Source organism: Hyperolius riggenbachi, chromosome 6 (assembly GCF_040937935.1).
Source record: "Hyperolius riggenbachi isolate aHypRig1 chromosome 6, aHypRig1.pri, whole genome shotgun sequence".
NCBI lineage: Eukaryota > Metazoa > Chordata > Amphibia > Anura > Hyperoliidae > Hyperolius > Hyperolius riggenbachi.
Window position 1 is genome coordinate 80,503,120 of NC_090651.1, and position 23,127 is coordinate 80,526,246.

A 23,127-nucleotide genomic window follows, 5' to 3' on the forward strand; every position below is an offset into this window, starting at 1 on the left:
GCTGTCACTTACAGTAAGTAGCAGAAATCTCACATTACCGACAGGGTTTAGGTTAGTCCATCTCTCCACAGGGGATTCTCGGCATGGCCTATTTATAAAAACACTCCCTGAAAAATATTTATACAAAGATGCCTCCCTGCTCACCATACATTTTTTCTTTTTGGCAGTTGGACGGAGCAACTGCCATTCACTAAGTGCATTTTGAAAATAAAGAAATCCATGTGATTTCCCCCCCCCCCCCCCATGAGAAGATGGGCTAGTCCAAAACCTGTCGGTTCTGTCCAATTTCTACTACCTACTGTAAGTGACAGCAGAATAGGAGAAAAGTAATTTATGGCTCATTTTACTCTGGAAGAAACTTACTTCTTAATTGTATATGTTTACGTATATTTAAAATGTTAAGATTTTCGCGACAGAGGTCCTTTAATAACACCAGAAATCAAATGTCCATCCCCATGGAAACATTTCATCTGTCAAAATGAGATGAACAATCGATCTAACCAAGACTGCGTATCATTCTTTTAAGTTTTTTTTTTTTTTTTAAGAAATACGGTAAACGATGGCTACAAATGGCTGTTATACAACAGTGCTTGAGCAGTTTGAAAGACCGTCATGACTGATCAAATCAGGTCATGTGGTTCAATGTCCCCTGTGGGTACAGATCTTTAAACGATCTTTCCGCAAAAGTCTATGGAACTATGAGTGTTGTCTACATCCCATCGCTAAGTATCTTTAGTATTAACTTTGTTCATTGGTGATTTCTAGCGATTCAGTCTTGCAGTGGGTACTTGGGCTTTAGATCTCCACCTGCTCCAGTGGTTTGTTGCTCTTTCAGCAACCTCATATTATGAGTACCATCTCCATTTTCATACCTCCCAACTTTTTGAGATGAGAAAGAGGGACACTTAAGCCACACCCCATCACACCCCTAGTCATGCATACTATGAAGTTTTCAAAAGAAAAATATGTTTTATAATACAAACCACAGTGGTCCTTTCTCTCCTGGTTCATTTTCCTTCATATTTACAATTTAAAATTAATATATCAATTTAACGGATGGGAATGAAGTTTAGAGTCAAACATATTTACATATTTTTTTAGTAGAGAAATATATTATTTACATAGAAAGAGGGACAAAGTCCTGAAAGAGGGACAAATGAGGAGGAAAGAGGGACAGGGCTCCCAAAGAGGGACTGTCCCTCCAATAGAGGGACAGTTGGGAGCTATGCATTTTTAAAAAATTTTAGTGTGTGTGCGCGCGCGCCTGTCATCTTGCGTGCGTGCGTGTGTGTGTGGTGGCCTTTCATCTTGGGTGTGTGTGTGTGAGTGTGTGCTGGCCTGTCATCTTGGGTGTGTGTGTGTGTGGTGGCCTTTCATCTTGGGTGTGTGTGTGTGGTGGCCTTTCATCTTGGGTGTGTGTGTGTGTGTGGTGGCCTGTCATCTTGGGTGTGTGTGTGTGTGTGTGGTGGCCTGTCATCTTGGGTGTGTGTGTGTGTGGTGGCCTGTCATCTCGGGCGTGTGTGTGTGGTGGCCTGTCATCTTGGGCGTGTGTGTGTGTGTGGTGGCCTGTCATCTTGGGTGTGTGTGTGTGGTGGCCTGTCATCTTGGGCGTGTGTGTGTGTGGTGGCCTGTCATCTTGGGGGGTGTGTGTGAGGTGGCCTGTCATCTTGGGGGGGGGTGTGTGTGAGGTGGCCTGTCATCTTGCTTCTCTCCTGGTCCTTGAAGTTGTTCATTTTGATTTACTGTTAGCACCAGGTGGACCGTTTTATTTTAATCTCTGACTTGAGCTGATCTCAAGTCAAGTGATCTTTATTTTTCATCACTTGAAAATTATCAGAAGAGTATAACAAGCAGCCTGTGCCAAGCTGATGTTACTATTGTTAGTACAGTGTGAGGCCTGGAGACAATCTGTAAGCTAACATGTAATGTAACCTCAGCCAGGGTATTGCTGGAAAGGAATTTAGTTAGAGACCAAATACTCTAATGATTAGCCAGACAAGGACATGCAATTGTAGCAAGTACACAAACCAACCATTGGGGGAAAAAAAAAATAGGAAGGAATTCAGTCATTAGTGGCAACGGCTAAACTTTTCCCCATAATCATAATCTGATCTGTAAACTGCACTTTGTACAGTGGCTGATAAAAGGTTATAGTGTATATATACAGTCATAACGCGTAGTGGATTGTATGGTAGATGTGCTTAGTAGCACTTCCTAGTTGGTTGACATTTGTTAAAATGAACCCCTGGACTAAAAATCGACTCAGCAGCACTGAAAAGGTTTGGTGTTTCTTTAACAGTTTCACAGCATCAGAACTTTGTTTCTCTTATACAAGCCTCAATTTTAGCTGCACAGAAGAAAACTGCCCGGGCTTTTTCCCCCTGATGCTGTGCAAAGCATGATGGGATTTCTGATTCTGTTGTTCTCGTTCTGCTGCAATTTTTTTTTTACATTTTGAATTTGACATTTGAAGCCTAGCGTGTGCAGCTGGGAGGGGTTATCAGGACACAGGACAGTTGGAATTGTGTCTTCTGCTCCTTTTCACCGCCTTTCAACCAAAAAGATGGCTGCCCCCATGACAAAGATGGCAGCCCCCATGAATCACAAACATTTGCCTGTTCTTTTAAAACAGGGTGGGGTAAGAGATTATATTACCTATCTATTCTAATTAACATAACTAATGTAACTTAATGACAGTATGTTTGTTTAGGCTGAAGTTCCCCTTTAAGGGTCAGCCATAATATGCCAGGAAAAACACATGTATACTGTAAGTAGATAACTACTTGTTCTACTTGCATAACAGATGTATTGTACTGTCCACGTTTTGATTTCAGTGAATTATTATATAGAAAATAGAATTCTGCTCCTGGCATTTGCCATCTTGGTTCTCTCTGACTGAAGACAATCATGATGGCATTTCCTCCCTCACACTTTTTTTCCTCCTACAAAATGCACTGTCATTGCTAGCTTGCTTTGTAAACACATGAGAGCACAGGATAGATCATATTTTAGCTTCACACAGAACTGCCCTCAGCCAATCAGTGAAGAGCAAGAATGTGGGAGGGGTGATAACAAGCTTCCTTCTCATCGGCAATGTACGAAATAGAGGCAGTCTGACTGAGATAAGATTTATTACAGCAGAAACATTCCTGAAAAGATTGTCGTGCTTGCAATGCAGGGTAAGGTTGCAGGCTGTATATTAAACACAGCGCAATGGGAAAATGGAATTTGATTGTGTGGTTAACAATCCCTCTTTAAAAGTTACTCCATTTTAATACAAATATCTAACACAGATAATTTCTTTTAGTGTCCTTGTGCAACTGGATGCCGTTACATATTGTCCTTTAAATTCCCTCTGCAGCTGTTATATTTTTTTGTTTGTTTTGGAAACTTGCAGCAAACCATGACAATAGCTTGGGGTTAAATCAGATTTGCAATTCTTTATTTATTTAACCCCTCCCTCCTGCCCCATTAAACTAATACTAAGAAAGCGATCTCTCCACCCATCCTCCCCTTTTACTCTCCTAGACCCCTTCTCCCCCACTCATGAGAACTCCAGAAGTTCCAATGATTGCATCAAAGGGCTTAAAGTTGGGTTTCCCCATATATAAGATTTGGCCTGCTTCAGCATGCAGGCCATGTCTTATATGTGTGGACATGGACCTTGAACATGCCAGTGATAGAGCACCATATAAGATACCGTATTTCGCGCCGTATAAGACGCTCCGGAATATAAGACGCACCTAGGTTTAGGGGGCAAAAAACAAGGGAAAAAAATATATACTAAACCTGGTGCGTCCATGTTCCAGGAGCGTCTTGTAGATGTTCTCCCTTAATTGGTGTCCTCCTGTGTCCCCTTCTGTCCACAGTGTGTGTACTACTGTCCCCAGTATGTCACTAGTGGGTGTCCTGCTGTCCCCAGGTGTCCCCTGCTGCTCCCAGTATGTCCCTAATGTGTGTCCTACTGTCCCCAGTATGTCCCCTGCTGCTCCCAGTATGTCCCTAATGTGTGTCCTGCTGTCCCCAGTATGTCCCCTGCTGCTCCCAGTATGTCCCTAATGTGTGTCCTGCTGTTCCCATTATGTCCCCTGCTGCTCCCAGTATGTCCCTAATGTGTGTCCTGCTGTCCCCAGTATGTCCCCTGCTGCTCCCAGTATGTCCCTAATGTGTGTCCTGCTGTCCCCAGTATGTCCCCTGCTGCTCCCAATATGTCCCTAATGTGTGTCCTGCTGTTCCCATTATGTCCCCTGCTGCTCCCAGTATGTCCCTAATGTGTGTCCTGCTGTCCCCAGTATGTCCCCAGCTGCTCCCAGTATGTCCCTAATGTGTGTCCTGCTGTCCCCAGTATGTCCCCTGCTGCTCCCAGTATGTCCCTAATGTGTGTCCTGCTGTCCCCAGTATGTCCCCTGCTGCTCCCAATATGTCCCTAATGTGTGTCCTGCTGCTCCCAGTATGTCCCTAATGTGTCCCTAAGGTGTGTCCTGCTGTCCCCTGTATGTGTGCCTCTGGTACGTACCCTGCTGTCCCGTGTGTCCTGTTGTCCCGTGTGTCCTGTTGTCCCAAGTATATCACCTGTATGTCCCCTGCGGTCCTCCGTATGTTCCCAAGTGTCCCTGTTCTCCCTGGGTGGTCCACAACTGCCGTTGCGTATGACCGCAAATACCCGCCGCCGCTTGTGCCTATGTCCCCCCTGTGTGGTCCGCAACTGCCCGCTTGTGCCCCTGCTTGAGTCGACGCTTCCCCCCGGAGTAAATAGCTAGACCGCGCTCATCTTACCTAAGTCAGTGCCTTCTGCGGGGATCGGAGACCTGTCTTTACACACGCAGCTCCCCCTAGTGAAGGCTTTTGCTGATGACGCAGCAGAAGCAATTACTAGAGTGGAAGTGCGGAAGTGAAGACAGGTCTCCGATCCCCGCAGAAGGCACTGACTTAGGTAAGATGAGCGCGGTCTAGCTATTTACCCGGGGGGAAAGCGTTGACTCAAGCGGGGGCACAAGCGGGCAGTTGCGGACCACACAGGGGGAACGTATGCACAAGCAGCGGCGGCGGTGTTTGCGGTCATACGCAACAGTTTGATGGCAGAACGCGGACCACACGGGGGAGCCATGGACACATGCAGGGCAGAGCAGCACATAAGGGGCAGTGCAGGGAATCCCCGACGTGGCGGCGGGTCGCGGTTCCAATCGGCGGGCGTTCGTAAGTCGGGGATTCCCTGCCTTTGCCGTATAAGACGCAGGGACTTTTTCTCCCCATTTTTGGGGGAGAAAAAGTGCGTCTTATACGGCGGAAAATAAGTGGCATACAGCTGGGAACATCAGATTTGAAGAAAAGACTTGGAAATACTGGCGTAAGGACTGGCAGATCTCCCATCTTCCTTCATTCCCTATGCTCCAATTTCCCCAAAAACTTCAGCGTGAATGGGAGACAAGTTGCGCCTATCAGACTATGGTTACCCCCAGGATTTCAGGATGCAAAGTATAGGAACTGAGACCGGGAATACTGGAGTACCACCAGAACTCTTTCAGCTGGGAAATGGGCAAAAACGTAGTTAAGAAAACAGTCCAAGGTTGATGACAGATGACCTTTTTTTTTTTTTAATTCTTGGTTGAACCTGATGGCCGTCCGGATGTTTTTTCTTTGATGTTGTTTTCCCCCCAACGAATCTAGCTATCTATGTAAGTAGACTGCGTTTTGGGTCTAAAAGTGTTGCTGCATGAAATAGAGAGGTGATTTTGTTTAATAAGCAGGTTTGTGTGTGCATGCCTGTTATTTTGGATATGTTGTTGGATATATCGAGCAGCTATTGTCCCAAAAAATGCCCAATTGGTCACTTCCGTTAACCTCCCTGCCGGTTCCTACGAGTGTATGTATGTGTGTGTGTATACACACACACGCGCACACGTACATGTATGTATATGCTTGGACATGCATGCATGTATATATACATACATACATACATACATACATACATACATACATACATACATACATACATACATACATACATACATACATACATTACAGACCAAAAGTTTGGACACACCTTCTCATTCAAAGAGTTTATCTTTATTTTCATGACTATGAACATTGTGGATTCACACTGAAGGCATCCAAACTATGAATCAACACGTGGGAGTATAATACATAACCAAAAAGTGTGAAACAACTGAAAATGTCATATTCTAGGTTCTGCAAAGTAGCCACCTTTTGCTTTGATTACTGCTTTGCACACTCTTGGCATTCTCTTGATGAACTTCAAGAGGTAGTCACCTGGAATGGTCTTCCAACAGTCTTGAAGGAGTTCCCAGAGATGTTTAGCACTTGGTGGCCTTTTTGCCTTCACTCTGCGGTCCAGCTCACCCCAAACCATCTCGATTGGGATCAGGTCTGGTGACTGTGGAGGCCAGGTCATCTGGCGCAGCACCCCATCACTCTCCTTCCTGGTCAAATAACCCTTACACAGCCTGGAGGTGTGTTTGGGGTCATTGTCCTGTTGAAAAATAAATGATGGTCCAACTAAACGCAAACCGGATGCAATAGCATGCTGCTGCAAGATGCTGTGTTGGCCATGCTGGATCAGTATGCCTTCAATTTTGAATAAATCCCCAACCGTGTCACCAGCAAAGCACCCCCACACCATCACACCTCCTCCTCCATACTACACGGTGGGAATCGGGCATGTAGAGACCATCTGTTCACTTTTTCTGCATCGCACAAAGACACGGTGGTTGGAACCAAAAATCTCAAATTTGGACTCAGACCAAAGCAAAGATTTCCACTGGTCTAATGTCCATTCCTTGTGTTCTTTAGCCCAAACAAGTCTCTAATGCTTGTTGCCTGTCCTTAGCAGTGGTTTCCTAGCAGATATTCTACCATGAAGGCCTGATTCACACTGTCTCCTCTTAACAGTTGCTCTAGAGATGTGTCTGCTGCTAGAACTCTGTGTGGCATTGGCCTGGTCTCTAATCTGAGCTGCTGTTGACCTCCAATTTCTGAGGCTGGTGACTCGGATGAACTTATCCTCCACAGCAGAGGTGACTCTTGGTTTTCCTTTTTCTGGGGCGGTCCGCATGTGAGCCAGTTTCTTTGTAGCGTTTGATGGTTTTTGAGACTGCACTTGGAGACACTTTCAAAGTTTTCCCAATTTTTCAGACTGACTGACCGACCTTCATTTTTTCAAGTAATGATGGCCACTCGTTTTTCTTTACTTGGCTGCTTTTTTCTTGCCACAATACAGATTCTATTCAGTAGGACTATCAGCTGTGTATCCACCGGACTTCTCCACAACACAACTGATGGTCCCAACCCCATTTATAAGGCAAGAAATCCCACTTATTAAACCTGACTGGGCGCACCTGTGAAGTGAAAACCATTTCAGGTGACTACCTCTTGAAGCTCATCAAGAGAATGACAAGAGTGTGCAAAGCAGTAATGAAAGCAAAAGGTGGGTACTTTGAAGAACCTAGAATATGACATATTTTCAGTTGTTTCACACTTTTTGGTTATGTACTATACTTCCACATGTGTTAATTCATAGTTTGGATACCTTTAGTGTGAATCTACAATGTCCATAGTCCTAAAAATAAGGAAAACTTTTTGAATGAGAAGGTGTGTCCAAACTTTGGTCTGTACTGTACATACATACATGCACTTACATACATACACGTACATGTATGTATGCATGTGTGTATGTATGTATATGTATGTATGTTTGTATATACTTGTATGTATGTATGTATGTATGTATGTACTTGTATGTATGTATGTATGTATGTATGTACATGTATGTATGTAAATGTTTGTATGTACATGTGTGTATATATAGAGAGAGAGTTTAGCATCATTTGTCTCTAATCACAAGTTGTAATTTGAGCTCTCCCCTGTGTCACCTGACTGCCATGGCAGAGATGGCAGAAAAGCTTATTTGAAAGCACAGGATGGTAACAATATAGCCATTTGGTTTCCAACTGCTTCTGAGCTAAGTGCTTCTGCCATACTGTTACCGATTTTTGCCCTGATTTTGACTACTTTCTGCCTGCCACCTCCACCGACCTCTGCCCTGATTTTGAATACTCTCTTATTTGTACAGTTTCAAAATTCTTAAGTGTCTTTATAAATTTAATGCACAAAATTTGAGTTTGTGTCTTTTTTATTTATATGCAGAATGTCTACCAGGCTTTTATTCTGTCATATGTTGGTAAATTATGACTTATGAATTGAAGGCAAAAAATTCTAGAATAAAATGTACCGCTTTTGACTCTTAATTCCAGACAGAAATGCACCGCCAGGGAGGTTAATTCAGTTTGTTAGTGTTCCTCAAATGATGTTGACTCTCGCACAGTTGTTATGGCTGTGTGTAAATGGCCATCTGGTCTTCAGTAGTGTGCCCCACAAGGGATGATAAACCTATCTCCCAAAAAGATAATAGTCTTTGCAGCCAGTGACAATCGAGTCATGGTCAATGGAGTTGCCCCACTAATGGCAGGGAGAACCAAGTTTGAGCAGGTTGCAAGCAGACAGGCATGGTCATAGGTCAAGGCTGCTGCAGACAGCCATAGTCAGGGTGACAGGCTGAGCTCAGGGCAGGCAGCAGGCAGACTTAGTCGGGGTCACATGCAGAGGCCAGTGCAGGCAGTGAAATGGACAAATTGAGGCAAAAGGCCAAGGTCAGATTACACAAGCAGATAAGATAAGGAGTCATCTGTCAAGCCAGGTCCAAACAGGAGTAGTGATCAGAGGCTGTCAGGCAGGCATAGTAGAAGCACTAAATCTGGCATAATCATGTGATTCTTTCCGCACTGAGTATTCACAACTGGTGCATTGTTTGTGTGCACAGAGTGCAATGATGTAATGCTTATCTGTAAGCACACCCTCAGCCAAGGGCATAAACCCTTGGTTGGCGATGTGTGTGGGCATAGACACCAGGGCAGGAGCACAGACAGGTGAGTATTCCAGCTAGGCAGAGAGTTGAGTCTGCTATAAAGTCTGTTGTACTAGATGAAGTAGGCTGTAGATGGTCAGGAAACCTTGATAACTGATTGTGATGGGTTGTCCATTCATTGGTGTGCTAGGTGTTGTGCTGAGTCAGTTGGGTGTGTCCATTGGGCTGTCTGATGTATGTTTGTGTTTGTTGGGCTATATCCTAGCCGATTTTTTTAATGTATTGGCTCAGGCAAGCTACTTTTGTTTGTGGTAGAGTGTCAGGTATGGTAGGCCGGTAGTTTGTGTAGTTTGTTGGTTCAAAAAAAGTTTGGTGTTGGATCTAATAAATTGGATGCTGTATTGGATTATTTGTGTAATGTATTCACTCAAAAAAGCCAGGTGCTATCTGGTAGGTTGTTTTATTATGTTGTATCCCGGGTGCTGGAGTAGATTTGGTAAATATGCGTTCCCACTTGTGATGGATGTTGCCCATCTGGGATCGTTACCTGATCTGCTTGGGAGGCATCTCTGGGCTGAGCTTTACAGACACGAAGTCAGCTGGTGTAGCTGAGACAGCGTTCTGTTACTATACGGGGGGAAGGGGGTGCACATGCGTAAAGTCAAGCAGGGAGCTGTGGGATCACAGTAATCGGGCATTGTTTGGGTGAGTTGATCCACCGGGAAGATTGATTGCAGGGCGGCATTCGAGGGCCGCCATACTGGCACTTGATTATCCTTTGAGGCGGTAGTTATCGGCCGCCTAAGACTTTAGTCAAGTGTCTATACAAGCCTTAAAGAACAACTGTTAGGCATCATATGCCCCCCCACAAAAAAATACATATGTAAGTAGATAAATGCTTGCTGTACTTATATATCAGATGTATTGCACTGTCCACGGTTTCTTTTCAATTTTTATTGCTCTCCTGGACGGGGCCATCTTGTGCCCTCCAGGTTAAAGAATCCCCCCCCCCCCGCATCCCCCTCCTCCCCACACTGACCCTGAGCACAGCGGGGTGGATAAAGGCAGCTAGCAGAGACTCGCCTAATAATGGATCCAAGCGCTGGCATTCCCATCTATTCTCTGCACTACCGCCGGAGGCAGTGCAGAGGGTATAGAAGGGAACTGCAGCGCCTGGAACCATTATTCCGGGAGTCAGTGTTGCGCTGTCTTTATCCTCCCCCAATATTCAGCATGGGGAAGAGGGAGAATGTGGCGGGCAGCAGAAGCGGCAGAGTGGGATGCGGACATGCCACTGGAGGAAGGGGGCAGAGGACAGTGACAGGAGACAGCCTCTGCCCCCCCCCCCCTCCCTGCGCTCTAATAGCGGCTTTAACTTCAGAAGTAAAGGGGAGACTAGGCCGCCAATCGCAGCGCAGAGAGGTGAATGACAGAGGCTTCAGCCAATCAGGCTGATACAGCCATGTCACTTCTCTTTTGCGTCTGCATACCATCTTAGAGCCTGGGGGGCATGAAGAGAGAAGGAACACAGTAAGATTGATTTTAAAGTTTGGATTTGCCTGGTTAGCATCCTCTTGACTATTGTAACAGCCTGCACTACAGCATTTATTTTGTATTTAATGCCTAACAGTCACTCTTTAAGTCATATGCTGTGTCCTTTTGAGTTGAGTATTTTTGGTAGGTGATATCTTAAGCCATGCACTCATGCTATGTATGTTTTTTGTTTTATTCCTGTCAGTGACGACAACAAGGTGGACCCGAACCTGCGTGAATTGATTCTTCTATTCAATGTACCTGTTGTGGTGAAGAAGATGATATCCTACATCCTTTGGCCCATAGTGAGCAGAAATGGACTAAAAGAAACCAATACTGCTATTATGTGTTGGAAACTGATTGGGCAATCTTGTTAACAGTTGTGTGTTGCAATATGATTTGAATTGATAAAGTAGGCCTTTGCACTATTTAGATGTTAGTAAGTAGGGATGCTCACCGAATTCCGCGGAATTCAGATTTCCGCAATTCCGATTGGAAATTGGCAATTCCGTTCCGTCGCATTGGAACGGAATTGCCATACCGCTAAACGGTAATTCCGGAATTGCTATGAGGAATTCCATCGGAATGTGGATGTTTTAAGCCAATCAGAAGGAAGACCCTAGACAGAAGCTTAAAAATGAAACCAACAGGATTTCTGCAAGAAACTAGGAATTTCAGCACCAATTAGAGTCTTAACAAAAAACAACCAATCGTTGGCAACGTTAGCAACCAGCTCCCTATCATCAGCTATCCCACCCATTTGTATATAAGAGAGGTGTGCAGTCACGAAACTTGTGGGTTTCAGTCTGGTGTTGGAGAGAGGGGAGACAGACCCATATTAGTTGTTTCAACATAAAACAATAGTCTTTTTAAAGACTGTATATAAACCAAAAGTCTTTTTAAAGACTGTGTGAGAGAATTAGATTGGTGTGAGCTATATTAGTAGTAGTAGTAGCTAGCTAGCTAGCTAGGTGTATTTGTGAGAGAGTGACAGACAGATTGTTAGTTTGAGTGATAGATTGTAGTGTAGTGTGTTAGTAGTTGCTGTGTGGAGAGGCTAATGCTAGGGATACACGGTACGTTTCTGTACCGTGTATCGACCAGCTGATCCGGCCAGCTGATAATATTCAGCTGGCCCGATCATGCCGCTCAACCCGCGCCCGCTCGATGGCGGGCGGACAATGGCAGGGAATCGAGCGGTGATAAGGAAGCGCCGGCGGGGACGAACGGCAATCGATCCGCGCGGACGAGCAGGGATGCGCCGGCATCGAGCCGCTGGCTCGATTCGGCGCATAAAACATGCCGTGTATGCCCGGCATTAGACAGAGACAGCCAGGCTGCAGGCTTAGTGTTTGACAGAGTGAAAATGAGTTAGGTGATTGCTTAGTTGAGTGTAGTGCAAGTTTTATTTTTTTGTTTGTCTTTGTTTTCGGAGTTAATGTATTTTCTTTATTTTGTTTTTTTTTTATTTACCCCAATAAAGTTTGTGACCCCAAAACAATGGAGCGAGAGCAGCACCAATTTCCTGACACTCCTAAAAGAAAATGGAGTGATGGTGGTGTTGGTGGATCACGTGAAGTACGTGATCAGGTTGACGGTGGCAGCAGGAAGCGTTCGCCCCCCCGGTCAGAGATGTCTTCCCTCTGTTCGCACGCATGAAAATTTTGACAGAGCAGCAGGCAAACATAGTTGTTTGTTTAGATTAGGAACCCTCTACCCAGTCTGAGAAACTTGAAGCTAGTGGCAGCAGCACCAGTAGTGGCCAGGTTCCTCATGACCAGAACCCGACTGCAGCTGCTTCTCTTGCCGAGGTTGCTTCCTCCCAGTACCTCTCCTCCAGAAGGAAAGCACACCTACGTCGATGAGAGAGATGTGCAGAAGGATTGGGAGAAGGCATTGGAGGAGACCAAGGGACCAAGCTCCCAAGAAGTGGTGGGTTCTGTGGTGACAGAAATGGCCCCTGTGTTTTCTTCATCCAGTGTCACCAGTCAACTACAGAGGTGTTTGGTGGCTAGGTGGAGGGTCCAGAGGAGTCACTTATGGGTTCCAGTGCTTTGGTTGAACTGGATGATATTTTGGATGAGGTGGCTGATCCAACGTGGTCGCCATCTGGTGGGTTAGGCACTAGCAGGCGTCAGCAGCTTGGAGAAACAGAGCAGATGGTTGGCCAGCAGCCTGCAAGTGCTTTCCCATCTGTCCGTACCCACCAGTCAGGGCCGGGCCGAGGCATAGGCTGGAGAGGCTCCAGCCTCAGGGCGCAGTGTAGAAGGGGGCGCAGAATTCATTCAGCTGTCATTCCTAATTGTGTTTGAAGCAGAAAGAAATAAGAAAAGGGGATACATGGCAGTGACTGCAAGCCAGATAACTAGATATTAAGGTGTTGGGGAGGTTGTGGGCCCTGTGGCTCCTCTTAGTCTAATAGCAATCCGTGTTTGATGGCTCGGTGGCAGGGATGGAGGGGCGCACTTTGGTGTCTCAGCCTTGGATGCTGGAGGACCTTGTCCTGGCTCTGCCACCAGTCCACTGCTGAGCATGGACGTGCTAGAACAGGTCGCACACACGTCCCCTGCATGGAATTATTTTACTGTTCCAGAAGAGGATGAATCCAGGGCAGTCTGTTCTGTGTGCCGTAAATCGGTGAGCAGAGGCAAATCGGGCAGCGGGTTCGGCACTTCAGGGCTGATAAGCAACCACCACAGACGGGAGTTCAAATATGTAAAAAATTACAATAAGATGGGTGGAGGAAAAGCAGCAGCAACAGGCCCCTTCTCCTTTTTTTTTTTTTTTTTTTCTACTCATCGTGTCCCTATCCAACCTGCTCAGTCCCATTCTAGTTAAAATCCCTCTGCATGCCAGGCTGGTAGAGGTCTCCAGACCTCAGCAAGCACCTCATCATCACCCTTGTTGGTTTCCTCTGAATCACCAGTGTTCCAGCGTCAGGCCTCTGTGCCAGAAATGTTGCAGAGGAAGCGGATGCTCCCTGCAAGTGATCCGTTTGTTGTTAAAAATAATGCGCTCCGGGCAAGGCTGTTGGGCCAACAGCTGTTGCCCTACCAGTTTGTGGACTGTGCCCCCTTCCGCAGACTGATGAACAGTGTTGCTCCACAATGGCATATTCCCAGCCGCCATTATTTTGCCAGGAATGCTATCCCTGCCCTTCACGAGCACATTGTGGAGTGTGTCGGCCGGTCTATGGATCACGCTGTCGGTGGCAAGGTACACTTCACTATGGATGGCTGGAGCAGCAGGCATGGGCAGGGAAAGTATCTAACTTTTACTGCCCATTGGGTCACCCCCCCATGGTGCTGCTGAGGAGGGTGCAAGATCTGGGGCATCTCAGGTGGTGGTGCCGCTACGTGGGTTGAAGGGGAGGCCTGTTCTACTTCCCTCTGCTACCTGTTCTGTCCAAGGCCAGTCCGCCGTTGCTGAGCCTGCCAGCAAGTGTTCCCGCTCCTACACTGGTCTGCAGCACCATCGATGCCAAGCAGTGCTGAAACTGGAATCCATGGGCGTGAACAGGCAAACCGGATCTGTAAGGCTGCAAGGATTACAGATCCGGATCAGATCCGGCAGTGGCTTTTCCCCTGAAAACTGGACAAAAGTGTAGTGGTGTCTGATAATGGTGCCAACATGCTGGCATTTCGCAAGGTGACTACACTCCCTTACCTTGCTCGGCCCACATCTTCAACGTTGTAGTGCAGAAATTTTTACGCACTTTTGATGGGTTCAAGGACGCTGTGGCCTCAGCACGAAAAGCGTCAACCCACATCCGTCGCTCCGCAACCGCCACCGTGGCCTTGAAACTGCTGCAGCGCCACCATAGCCTTGCGCAGCACAGGCTTATTTGCGATTGTCCAACGCGGTGGAACTCCACCCTCCACATGCTGGAGAGGTTGTTTGAGCAGCAAATGGCGGTCAGGCTATACATGTCTCAGACATCTTCCTCCAGAACAGGGCCAATGGACTACATTACTGGGGACCAGTGGCAGCTGTTTGGACAGGTCTGTAAAGTGTTGGAGCCGTTTTAGCAGGCAACAAAATTGGTCATTGAGGAGCACTGCAGCATATCAGAAGTGCTCCGTCTTGCCTTCATGCTGGACAAGGTTCTTGACAAACTGCTCGAACAGGGGGAGGAAGCCCTAGTTCTACTGAACAGTGGTGATGACGAGTCAAGTGGGGGAGTGAGTGAGCATGCTCAAGTCCTGGATGAGGAGGCAGAGCTTGTGAAAGAGCCCATTGTCCTGGGGTGGGAAGAAGATTCTGATGATGTGGAGCTGGAACATGACGACAGTTCTGACAGCCAGGAAGAGGTGATTAATGGCAGACATCTCTTCCCTATGGCTGCCCATATGCTCCAGTGCCTGCATAAGGACCCCCAGATTAAAACTCTAAATTCAAGGCTTGAAATGTGGGTGGCCACCATCTTAGATCCCCGGTGCAAGGGGAAAATGCGGCAGTTCATACCCCCCTCCCAAGCAGACGCCAGGATGAGCCAGATCTGGGAAGCCCTTCTTCATTGGGTAGAAGATGTTTCCTGCACCTGTATCCCGGGCCCAAGCTACCAAGCCTCATCATACTCAGCAAAGGTCTCGTGGTCCCACTCCCAGCAGCAGAACCAATAGCCAATCTGTGAACCTGCTGAGTATGTTGAAGGAATTTTATCAGCCAATGCCAGATACTCCTTCTAGCAGCAGCAGCACCAGCAGACAAAGTGGTCACTGCCAGCGGCTGGCCCGTATGGTGAATGATTACTTGGGGTCGGCCAGTGCTCCAGATAATATGGAGAGTAATGATGACCCCATGAAGTATTGGACAAAACAACTGGATACCTGGCCTGAACTCGCTCAGTATGCAGTGGAGGTTCTGGCATGCTCCGCCGCCAGTGTTCTTTCGGAGCGAGTATTTAGTGTTGCAGGTAGGGTGGTCACCGACCAACGGACCCGTCTGTCCACAGACAATGTGGACATACTAACGTTCATAAAAATGAACGAGTCAGGGATCAGTGAAAATTACAAGGCCCCTCTCACTGACTAAATTACAATGTGCTGTTTTGCAAGCCTCAAAGGCTCTCCCTCTCAAACTCTGCTGACTATCACTACCATCGCATATTTTTGCATTTTAAAGGAGTCATCAGGGAAAAATTATTAAAATAAGTGCTACTTACTGGGCACTTCCTCCAGCCCCAAGCTCCCAGCATGTCCCTCGCTGCAGCTCTCCCCGCAGCTCGCTCCTGGACCCCGGCGATGACGTCAGGCCGACCTCCCCCTGTGCGAGCGGCGCTGTAAATCACCACCACGTGGGCTGGAGCGGACTGCAGGCGCATTCTAGCTATCCCAGCCTGCATGGGGGACAAGGGGTTACAGAGCCTCCAGAGGGGGGACCCCACGCTGTTTTTTTTTTTTGTTTGTTTGTTTTTTTAATTTGCCATCAACTTTTTTTTTTTATTTTTTATGTTCAGATGGTGGGAAATTAAAAAAGACGTGGGGTCCCCCCTCCCGAGCCTCTGTAACCCCTTTGTCCCCATGCAGGCTGGGATAGCCAGAATGAGGATCCCCGGCCGACTGGGGCTTTGCACCCTGAGTTATACCGACCCGTATGGTCCATGGTATGGGGGGGGGGGGGCTCTGGGGGATAGGGGCAGCCAAGTCTTCCCCTCTCCCCCTGAGCCCTTGTCCAATCCATGGACAAGGGGCTCTTCCCCACCTCCAGTGCCCCAGGAGGAGGTGGGGGTGACGAAACCCTGGGGGGTGGGTTCATGGTGACATCTGGGAGTACTCACATAGCAGAGAATGCGTCCTGTGGGATGCATAGCTGCCAGCTCCCGCTGTCCTCCCCACCTCCACACCTCACCTAGCCTGGCACCTAGCAGCACCCATGGGTGCTGCTAGGTGAGGAGTGACAGGTGCAACCAGGTGGGGTGGCGGGCCAGGAGCCAGCAGCTACGCGCCCACACAGGATGCATTCTAAGCTATACTATCCGGCTTATCAATGAGCCGGTTATTTTTGTATTGCATCGAATCGAATGAATCGCTGATTCAAATTTGGTGTTTCTGGCATTTAATGGGGCTTTGCTATTAAACGCTAAAGTCGGCGGGCGTTTAATTTCCCCACGGTCAGGAGAATTTTAAAATCTATTTTCTCAAAAACTATAAGGTCTCTGAAAAAAAAATTTCCCTCTTGCAAATTTGGGGTTTCTATCTTTTGAGGGGGCTTTGCTATTAAACGTTAAAGTCGGCGGCCAGACATTCTCCAAATGGCAGCAAAGCAGGGCTTAAAATGATAAATATCGTTCAGGCAGGATAAAAAAAGCAGGTTTTAAAAAGATAAATTACGTTCACAAGGTCTGCACCGTTAAAACGATAAATATTGTTTGAAACAAATATTGGGCAGAAGGGGGCGCCATTATTTAACCGGTGCCATTTTTCCCTGGACGCTCTATCTCATCATGTCACATGTCACTTCGGGTATCCATTAATAATCCACCTCGGGCTCTCTTTAAACTTAAATGTTTGACACATACAGCATGGTTGCCAAAATGTTCTCCATGGTGTAAGGGCTGTTCTGTCAAAATAAAAAAAAAAAAGACTTGCATTTACAGTGGATGCACTGCAATGACATGTACTAATGTATGTTAATAATAATAATAATAATAATAATAATAATAATAATCTGAACATTTGTATAGCGCTTTTCTCCTGTCGGACTCAAAGCGCTCAAGAGCTGCAGCCACTGGGACACGCTCAAGAGGCCACCCTGCAGTGTTAGGGAGTCTTGCCTTGAACTCCTTACTGAATAGATACTTGACCTAGCCAGGATTTGAACCCTGGTCTCCCATGTCAAAGGCAGTGCCCTTAACCAGTACAATGCATTGCATTATTAAACACATTGGGCCTGATTCACAAAGCGGTGATAACCCAGTTATCACGCCTAAAGACTTTAGGCGTGATAACCTTTGCACTGCTGAGTTAGCACCGCTTTGTGCTGGTGATCGCATTCCTTTGCGCGAGTTTCTTCTTATCACGCCTAAACTGAGTTTAGGCGTGATAAAGGGCTTTTCACTGGCGTGCAAACAGTTTGCACCGCTTTGTGAATCAGGCCCATTGCCTTAAAGAGAAACTATAGTAAAAGTAAGATAATGAAGAAATTTACATATTTTTCTACAATGTTAATTTAGAAATTAGTTAAATCAGTTTTTGCCTATTGCAAAATCTTTCCCTACCCCAAGTTACATTCTGAAATGTATCCCAGGTGGCGACATTGTTAAGCTGGCCACTAACGGTCCAATTTCTAGCGAAAAATCGTTTGAGCGATCAGAAATTCTGATCGGATTGGTTGTAAATAATCTCCATTGGTGGACACAATCGATTATGAACGAGTGAAAAAAATGTCGCCTAAATGTCGTCGAACGAAAATTTGGATTTTCTTGGTGGTCGTGATAGATAGGAAGCAATGATTGGTTAGTTGATGGTGTAGTGAACGATTTTTCGTCCGATCAGAATTTCTGATCGCTCGAACGATTTTTCGCTAGAAATTGGACCGTTAGTGGCCAGCTTTAGTCCTGTTAGTAAATGAACAGAGGGTACCTGAGAATTCCAAAGCTAATAAAAAAAAAATGCCTACTGTAGTCTTAGAATGCTCTCGGAGAATTTTGTATTGCTAAACAGCCTAGGCCAGTGAGGGCTAATCTTTGCACTCCAGCTGTGACAAAACTACAAATCCCATCATGCTTCTGCCTCTCCGAGTTATGCTTAGAGCTGTCAGAGTATTGCAATGCCTTATAGGACTAGTAGTTCCACCACAGCTGGAATGCCAAGGTTAGCCATCACTGTGCTAGACCAAGCATCACAGGGAGGGTGGGGCTACATATCAATATAGGTATATGGGAAGGGTTTCAGATTGAAACTTACCATAAAAGTGGGTATCCTGAATAATTTACTGCATTCTACTTTGTCACTACAGTGCCTCTTTAAGTAGGGGAATTCTAGCCAACTTGTCAGAGCGACCCACGACAGAGTACTGGTGTGAGTGAACACCATTTACCTACATTGATAGGAAAATATGTTGTCGCTTCTACTGCAATGTCCTGTGCAGTAGTAGGGATAGCCATAGCAACAGCTATGGCGGGGGGGGGGGGGGCGACTTCTCCCTCCCTCACTCTCCCCGAGGCCCCCCCTCCATGCTCACCCCCTCTTCGGTAGGCAAATTTAGTGTAGCGGAAGACTATATACTTCCCGATTAGCATGAAGTAGAGTGAGTATAAGCAGAGTAAGTATAGGCGGATATGCGGACAGGAGACCAGCGGTAACTAGCAAGCGATTGGCGCTCTGGAGCGGGGAGGAAGGTGGGCTGCCCTTATAGTCTCGGCGGCCCGGGGAGAGCGCGAACCTAGCTAACCTATATTGGGGGCACTTTTACCTTGCCAACCTATACTGGGCACCTATGCCTGGCTACCTATAGAGTTTATTTCGGTGGGGGCCACCCATCAAAATTTTGCTATGGGCCCCCATGATATCAAGCTATGCCCCTGGTCCTGTGAGCAAGACTTTCAGTAGGTAGAAATGGAATGTGTTTTAAGACATAATTGCACAACCGCACTAACTGTTCAGTAAATCTTAGGGCAGAATCATTTAATCTTTCTGATGATCTCCAGCCTGGGGTAATCTTGGTAATCCAAAAATACATGAAATGGCATACGCTACGATTTTAGCAGATGGGTTGGCAGTTCCAGCATGTCCCTTTTTTTGCTTCTTGAGTTATGTAAAATCTCTCCTCTTTACAAACTCTCATTAATATTTTTCAGTTTCCACGTATGTCCAAAGTGCTATATGAAGAAGCCTGTAGAAGGTGAGATACCATAGCCTGTAGTCTCCTGTAATGTATAATGCTTCTCTACAAATTATATATTTTATTTTTTTCATGATTCTTAATGACCCTCTTTCTGTGGTCCAGCTCAGTGTACGACTTCTGGGCGTATCAAGCAGCACTTGAGGTATCTATACAGACTTATTATTGCAATACAAACCGCTTCTGTAGTAGATGTTTACTTGGGCACAAAGTACCTGCTTTATTGTTGAATGTTAGCTCTAGTCATGCATCTTTAACACTATTGTTGAGTGTTTGCATTTTTGGTGTTTTGCAATGAATGGCTGCCTGGCTCTTTAGGTGAAGATTCATTCTGTTGGTCGGTGTTATCAGTGCTGATCGTAATCGGCTAATTACGATTACGCAAAATTTCATGTACATTTTCACATTTATGCCTTTTCTTAATTACGAATTGTGAATTTAATTGACTTTGTATAAGCTTTTGTAATTATGCGTAATTTACACGTTATTTCATGCCGACTTTGGTGAATAGCAAAATCAGTGAATAGCAAAGCCCAGATACAAGCTATTGCTACCAAAATTGCTATATATGTTAAAGGGAACCTCTAGACTAAAAATTGACTCAGCACCAATGGAAAGGCCTGGTGTTTCTTTAACAGTTTCACAGCATCAGAACTTTTTTTCTCTTATACAAGCCTTATTTTTAGCTGCACAGAAAAAAACTGCCCGGGGATTTTTTTCCCTAATGCTGTGCAAAGCATGATGGGCTGCCCCCATGACAAAGATGGCAGCCCCCATGAATCACAAACATTTGCCTGTTCTTTTAAAACTGGGTGGGTAAGAGATTATATTACCTATCTATTCTAATTAACATAACTAATGTAACTTAACCTCCCTGGCGTTCTATTACGATCGCAAGGGCGGCTGCGGGAGGTTTTTTTTATAAAAAAAAAAAAATATCTATTACATACAGCCAACTGAAAGTTGGCTGCATGAAAGTCCACTAGAGGGCGCTCCTGACGCGTACTTCTGATCGCCATGGCGACGAGCGGAGTGACGTCATGGACGTCAGTCGACGTCCTGACGTCAGCCGCCTCCGATCCAGCCCTTAGTGCTGGCCGGAACGGATTGGTCAATTACATTAGCCTCTGTGGTAACATGCAAGTTTTCACACGTTCAGACTCACATGTTGTGCAGAACATTCTCTGTCCACCTCTGACAACAGAACTGGCTCTGCAGACTCCTCCAGCATCACTACAGTACACAGCACTTGGGGAAGGGTAGAGAGGCTGGGGGTAGAGCAACCCTGTACTCAAGACCATGCTGAACACTGAATACGGACTGTCTACAAATCTTTCTCTGCAAAACTTTGTATGATACCTTATCAGTGACTAAGCAGATGCAGTCATTAGAACAATTGTGCAAAGAGCAGAAAGTTTTTTTTTTTTTCTCTCCATGCTCTTAGTTGTCAGTCTCTCAGGTCAGGTAAAAGAAACTTCTCCTCCTACAGGGGGCCCCCTGCAGCTTCTGGGCCCCCCTGCATTTGCATCCCTTGCAGGGTCTATTGTTACGCCCCTGTTTGCATGGCTTTGATAGTGAGTGTCTGCTCTTGCAAGGCTTTGATAGTGTCTGCTCTTGCAAGGCTTTGATAGTGTCTGCTCTTGCATGGCGTTGATAGTGTCTGCTCTTGCATGGCGTTGATAGTGAGTGACTGCTCTTGTAAAGGCTTTGATACTAATTGATTTTCAAAAGGCTTAGATATTATCTGTCTTGTAAAGGCTTTGATAGTGTTTGCGCTTGTGAAAGCTTTGATATTGCGTGTCTGCTCTTTGGTAGTGAGAGCCTACAGCCTTGATATTGAGTGTCTGCTCTTGTAAAGGCTTTGATAGTGTCCGCTCTTTGGTAATGAGTGTCCATCCAAGGCCTTGATGATGCTAATCTTTTCTTGTAAAGGCTTAGCTGATGAACACCTGCTCTTGTGAGGCTTTGATGGGGAGAGTTTCCTTTTGCATAGCTTTGATTGTGTCTGCTCTTGTACTGAATTGCTAGTACTAATTATTGAGCGTAAAGGTAGCCATACACTGGTCGATTTGCCATCAGATTCGACCAACTGACAGATCCCTATCTGATCGAATCTGATCAGAGAGGGATCGTATGGCTACCTTTACTGCAAACAGATTGTGAACCGATTTCAGCCTGAAACCGTTCACAATCTGTTGTGGTGGTGGTGGTGCTGCCGCCGCTCCCCCCGTCCGCATGCCCGCATATATTACCTGCTCCGCCGGCGCGACTCCAGTCCCCAGGTCACCGCTGCTCCGTCTCCGCTCTGGTCTCCGGCCCCGGCATGCTTTACTTCTTCCTGCCCGGCAGGAAGTTTAAACAGTAGAGCCCCCTCTACTGTTTAAACTTCCTGCCGGGCAGGAGGAACTGAAGCATGCCGGAGACCAGCGCGGACACGGAGCAGCGGTGACCGGGGGTAGTCGTGCCGGCGGAGCAGGTAATGTATTGCCGCTCTATTGCGTCGTCGGGTACTCGAACGCCGCTAGCGACGCGCTCCCTACCCGCGGGCGATCGACGCTAATTTTCCGCACGGAGCGATCGACGGGATTGGACGAAAAGGATCGAAATTCGGCGTGTAGCGCGAACGATTGGCAGCAGATTCGATCCCAGTGATCGAATCTGCTGTCGAAACGGCGGCGAATCGGGCCAGTGTATGGCCAGCTTTAGTACTTGGGATAGGTGTTGAGCTTTGTGCTGAGTGTCCGCTTGTGCAGTGAATTGCTAGTGCCTTGAAGTGCTGTTGTGGTGATTTTTAGCACAGTAGATTAATGCTGAGTGCTGGGATGAGTGTGGACTCTATAGTCTGCATGGCTGTTATATCCGCTCTTGTGATATATATTGTATCGTCCCCTCCAGAAATATCAAGCAGAGTTCGTTTCTGAATGGAAGAAGTTAGATCTGGATGTCGTCGTCTGTCCTGTATCAGGCCCAGCCTTCACCTATGGATACCCTGCAAGACTCATTGGTATAACTGAATGATTGTATCACATAAATGTCTTCATTGTTCCCCTGGTTTATTTATTGTTTCCTATATAATAATTGACAAGTGTCCCTATGTTCACCTGTCCCCGTGTCCATGCTGAACTGCTCTGCACATGTGCGCGCAGTTCAGCTGGCTCTAACAGCACTGCACTGTCCCTGTGGTTGCAAGGGCAACAGGGACGCGCAGAGCTGGGAGGATGGCGCAGCGGAAGGAGGGGGGAGGATGGGGGCGGGCATGTGCACACAGCGTGGGCGAGCACATCCACTTTTTCAAGGAGAGCCAGTGCAGGGGTCGCGGCCAGTGCCTAGCACCAGTTTTTAAACTAAGCCTTAGGCCTAGTATACATATAAAATATCAGACTACTCAGCCAAGACTTCCACTTTATATAATGGTGAACACCTCAAACACCACAGAACCCTCACTACTTGTGTTTCTTCTGTGTGGAAGGAATCTGCTGATAAAGGAAACAATGCTGTACAGACTTGTTGGGAGAAATAACACCCAGAGCTATACAATGACAGTGAGATGTGAGGGAGAATAGCATAGTATCTGTAATGTATAGTGATGCAGTCTTCAGCTGTGTTAGTACATTGTGGCGGTCGGATACTGCTGACTAGGGGTAGAGCAGCGGGTTAATGTACTCTAGCGATATAAATGATTTATTTACTTAGCCAGTTCTCTATGCTCCTAAATGAAGTAACTCTGACTCTGTAACACTACTGTAACATTTTTTTTGTACCTTTAAAGGAATCATCAGCCTTTATAAGCCCCTCCCCACCACAATCTACTTACCTGTGGCTTCCTCCAGCCAATTCCAGCCAATTCCCAGCAACATGTCCCACGACGC

At 46.4% G+C, this 23,127-nt stretch overlaps 1 protein-coding gene across 1 annotated transcript in view; it reads left to right on the plus strand.

Moving 5' to 3' along the window:
• The window catches only part of LOC137520961 (vitamin D3 hydroxylase-associated protein-like), a 110,238-nt gene that overhangs the window by 66,160 nt on the left and 20,951 nt on the right, over positions 1-23,127 (plus strand). The window contains exons 11-14 of the mRNA XM_068239597.1: positions 10,620-10,719; positions 19,215-19,258; positions 19,364-19,403; positions 22,154-22,262. Coding sequence (XP_068095698.1) covers positions 10,620-10,719; positions 19,215-19,258; positions 19,364-19,403; positions 22,154-22,262 — 293 coding nt within the window. The remainder of the gene's footprint in view (positions 1-10,619; positions 10,720-19,214; positions 19,259-19,363; positions 19,404-22,153; positions 22,263-23,127) is intronic.